The 3746-nt window shown below is 60.6% G+C and overlaps 1 protein-coding gene across 1 annotated transcript in view; it reads right to left on the bottom strand.

Moving 5' to 3' along the window:
• Positions 1-3746, bottom strand: part of GLP1R (glucagon like peptide 1 receptor) — a 41706-nt gene that overhangs the window by 7048 nt on the left and 30912 nt on the right. The window contains exon 6 of the mRNA XM_023745452.1: positions 291-350. Within this exon, the coding sequence (XP_023601220.1) occupies positions 291-350 (60 nt within the window). The remainder of the gene's footprint in view (positions 1-290; positions 351-3746) is intronic.

Below are 3746 nucleotides of genomic sequence, written 5' to 3'. Positions count from 1 at the left end.
GAGATACGTGAGCCCGTGAACACAGGCATGTGTGTACCCAGCGCCATACACAAAGCAGCAAACACTTCATTCAGTTCTCACAGAAGAACCTGGAGGGGGCGCCACACTCCCCACAGGCCCCGCACCATTCGTCTTCATACAACCCCGCGGAGGGTGGACAGGGCAGGAGAGAACTAGTTGGAAATTCAGCTCTGGTCCCTCAGTTTATCCTCCCAACAGGTCCCAGCCGCAGGCCCCAGGGGCCAAGGAACCACACGGGGCTTGGGGACAGGGACGTCAGCACACTCACCCCTCGTCCTCATAGAGGTACTTGACAATGCCCCAGGGGATGACAAACAGCAAGGGAACACCTACGAGCAGAGGGAGAGAGAGGGGAGAGGGGCTGGCAGGCTGGGGCCACCGCACGCCCACCCAGCAGCCTCTTCTTCCTGGCCTCCCCCTCCTGCAGCCCCTCTCTGAGCCTGGCCCAAACCACACTTTCCAGAAGGTGTGGAACGAGGCTGGTCTGGGTGCATGAAGAACAGGCGGTGGAGCCACGGCCCCCCGACTCCTCAGCCTTCCTCACAGAGAGGGCCATGGGGCGGGGACCACATGCTGCGTGAGGTGGGAACAGGCCAAACCTCTGCTGCGCTTCCCCCACGGCCTCAGCCCGCACGCCCATCTCAGTCCATCTCTTCAGGCACCGGACGCCCCGCCAGACACCTGTTCCCTGACCACGCACACCTGCAAGGCGCTGGGGAGAGCCTGGGGTGGGAACAGGACCTCGATGTCGGCAGCCCAACTAAGTGCACAGTGGCCCACAGCCACCAGAACGGCAACAGTGCTTTCTACTGGGCTGAGACTTGACAGTGGTGGCAGCTCCATCAGGGCCCCAGAGGTCCCCACCTCCTGGCATCCACACCCTGGTGTAGTCCGCCTTGTCCCAGGGCTGGTCTGGGTGACAAAGGATGCACAGCCAGAAGTGATGGCGTGACACTTCGTAGATCAGGTTATAAAACACTGTCGTGAAACGTTAGAAAAGGCATGTCTTGGGCTTTCTCGCTCAGTGAGGTCACCTGTTGCCATGCCACGAGGACACTTAGCCAAGGCAGAGGCCCCTGCGGCAGGGAACGCAGCCTCCACCCGGCACCCAGCAAGATCCTCCGCTTCCTGCCCTCCGCCTCGCGCGTGAGCTTGGCAGTGGATTCTCCGATCCGGCTCAGCCTGAGATGACAGCTGCCCTGACTGACAGCTGGACTGCATCTGTCAGAGCCCCTCAGCCAGAGGCCAGCTACGGTGAACCAGACTCCCGACCACAGAAACTTCGAGGTAACAATGGTTTCAAGCAGCCAAGTTGTGGGGTCATTTGTCTGCAGCGAATGGCAACGAATGCAACTGGTTTCCAGCTAGAGCCTCACTCATTTCCAGAGCCTGCGCTCAGCTCACCGGGAGCTCGGTGTGTGTGTGCTGACTTACAGACTGTCCATCCTCACGCGACAGATGGAGAGGGATCGGCTCGGGAGGCTCAGGGGGGACTGCAATCCCACGCTCGTGCCAGTCCCCTCAGTGGCTTCTGCACTAGCCCCCTCCGTGTCTGCCTCGATGGGCACCCCTCTCAGGGCTGGAGATGTGGGTGTCTGAGACAGGCAACAGGGTGCATAGTAAGGTGTGTGGACACAGCTGTGTGTGTGGGGGGTCCGTGTGTATGCATGTGTGACTTTGGGGGGTCTCCCCCAGGAGCATGCTTCCAGGGCAGGATGCACTTCACAGCCTTTTCTGCCACCATCATCCAGGTCCTCATCATGTGCTGTCCACTCAATAGAAGCTGCCGAGAGGCTCGCATGTCTGGAGCTGCCATGTGTGGAGCTGTGGACAGGCATGGGGAAAGCAGAGAAGCCCACAGCTTCCTCGGATAGCTTCCTCTTGGCCATTTATTTGAACACAATAGACTTCTCAGCATCCATGATGCTGTAATAACAGGCTTTCATGAGACCGGACGAGGCACAGATGCCCCCAAAAGCTCCAGCACAGAAGATGCTCAGGGAGAAGGGGATGGATGGATGGATGATGAAGGAGTCGGTACAGCATTCAGAGAAGGGAAGCTCTCCAGGCAAGTACACGTCTGGGGCACCCCGGCCACATGCGGTTCTTTTTCTCAGAGACCCCACTCCAGGGCTGAGGCTCACTCATGATACCCAGACACGGAGCTTCATTCATTCATCAGCATCTCCTAACAAAGCCTTTTTAAAAACAGGCACAGCTCTGCCGCGTGCAAACATTACACACTCCCTGCTGGCTTCATCTCTCTCCCATTTAGAAAATCAACAAGACAGGCTGCAGAGAAAGCTTGAATTAAGAACAGAACCAGCTCCAAGAAGTAATGGGGCCCTTGTCCAACTTGTCTTCCTCCTGCGCAGCCTCCTGGGGGTTGGGGGTTAGGGGTGCCCGGCAGCCCATGGGCATGCCTTCTGGGACCCCCCACCTCGCTGTGCTGGAGTCCCCACGTTAATTCTTCTGCTCACACAAGTAGCTGCTTGCTGTTTCCCAAGCCTGCCAACAGGGCCAGGCCTTCTGGCATCACAGCGGGGCGCTTGGCTCTCTGTGACTCTCTCTGACCTTCTGCCTTTGTCCCTCTGTCTCTCTCGGTCTCTCCATATCTCAATTCCTCAAGAAGAGGATGCTCTGATTGGGGAGGGGGGGTCCCCCAGGTCCAGCCCTTATGCCCCTCAGACCCTGAGCCCTGAGCCTGGGAGTGAGGTGGTGGAAAGACTGGCACCCTTCCCCCATTTCCCACTCGAGACCTCAGGGCACGATGTGTCCCCACCCACCCTCCCCCATTCACCCCCTCCTCTGCACACACCACAGCGTCCCTTTGATTGTTCCTGTCCACAGGTCGCCATGGTGACGGGCACTCCCAGTGCTGATGCTATTTCCCAGAATGGACATCACCACCCCCTCCCTGAGGACAGCGCTCTCCGCACTGGCCCACCCTAGCTCTCCACAGGCTCTCCAGCTGCCCGGGCCTGACTGCCCTAGTGGGATAAAGACGCCTTGGAGGGCAGACGGCTCAGCAGGGAGGGGCTGAGCCTTGGAGGAGTGGGAGGCGGGAGCAGGGAGCTGAGCACAGAGTCTAGGCCCAGGGGCCCACCTGTGCAGAGGCCTGAGCATATCCCACGGGGCAGAGGGGACTGGAGGAGATACAGTGCCGGGCAGGACAGGACAGCGGGGCTCAGAGCCTGGGACTCAGGCGGCTGTTCCAGGGCTGGCCCTGCCCATGAGGCCCTGCCCCGTCTGTGAGACCCTGCCCATGAGGCTCTGCCCATCTGCACCTCGGTGCCCTCAATACACTGATCCCACTATTGCCCTCTTAGAGGCACTCTTCTTCCCTGGGCTACATGGAGCCGAGTGGCTGAGGAACACCAGCAAGAAGCAGGGGAGTGTGAGAGAGCACAGAGCCAGGGTGGCCAGCCAACCTGCGTGGCCTCCTGAGGGGTGGACTGGACCGGGCAGCCTTGCAAAGGCCCAGGGGCGGGAGCCAGCATGGACGGGCCTTCGAGAAGGAGCGTGGCCGTGACTGAGTGGAAGTCCCTGGGAGTCGGGACAGCAGTGGTCAGAGCAGCTTGAGGCGGGCGAGTGAAGGGAGGGAGGAGTGGATGGATGGACGCAGCTCCGGTGGAGGGGGACCCTGTGGTGCGGGCAGGGGGCAGGGGGCAGGGACCAGCAGGCCCGGGAGGCCAGGCGCGCAGGGCCTCTGCTGCATCCCGTGG

The sequence above is a fragment of the Myotis lucifugus genome, unplaced genomic scaffold (assembly GCF_000147115.1).
Source record: "Myotis lucifugus unplaced genomic scaffold, Myoluc2.0 scaffold_545, whole genome shotgun sequence".
Lineage (NCBI taxonomy): Eukaryota > Metazoa > Chordata > Mammalia > Chiroptera > Vespertilionidae > Myotis > Myotis lucifugus.
Note: the sequence above shows the minus strand (reverse complement) of the source record. Positions and strands in the feature narration are given on the sequence as shown.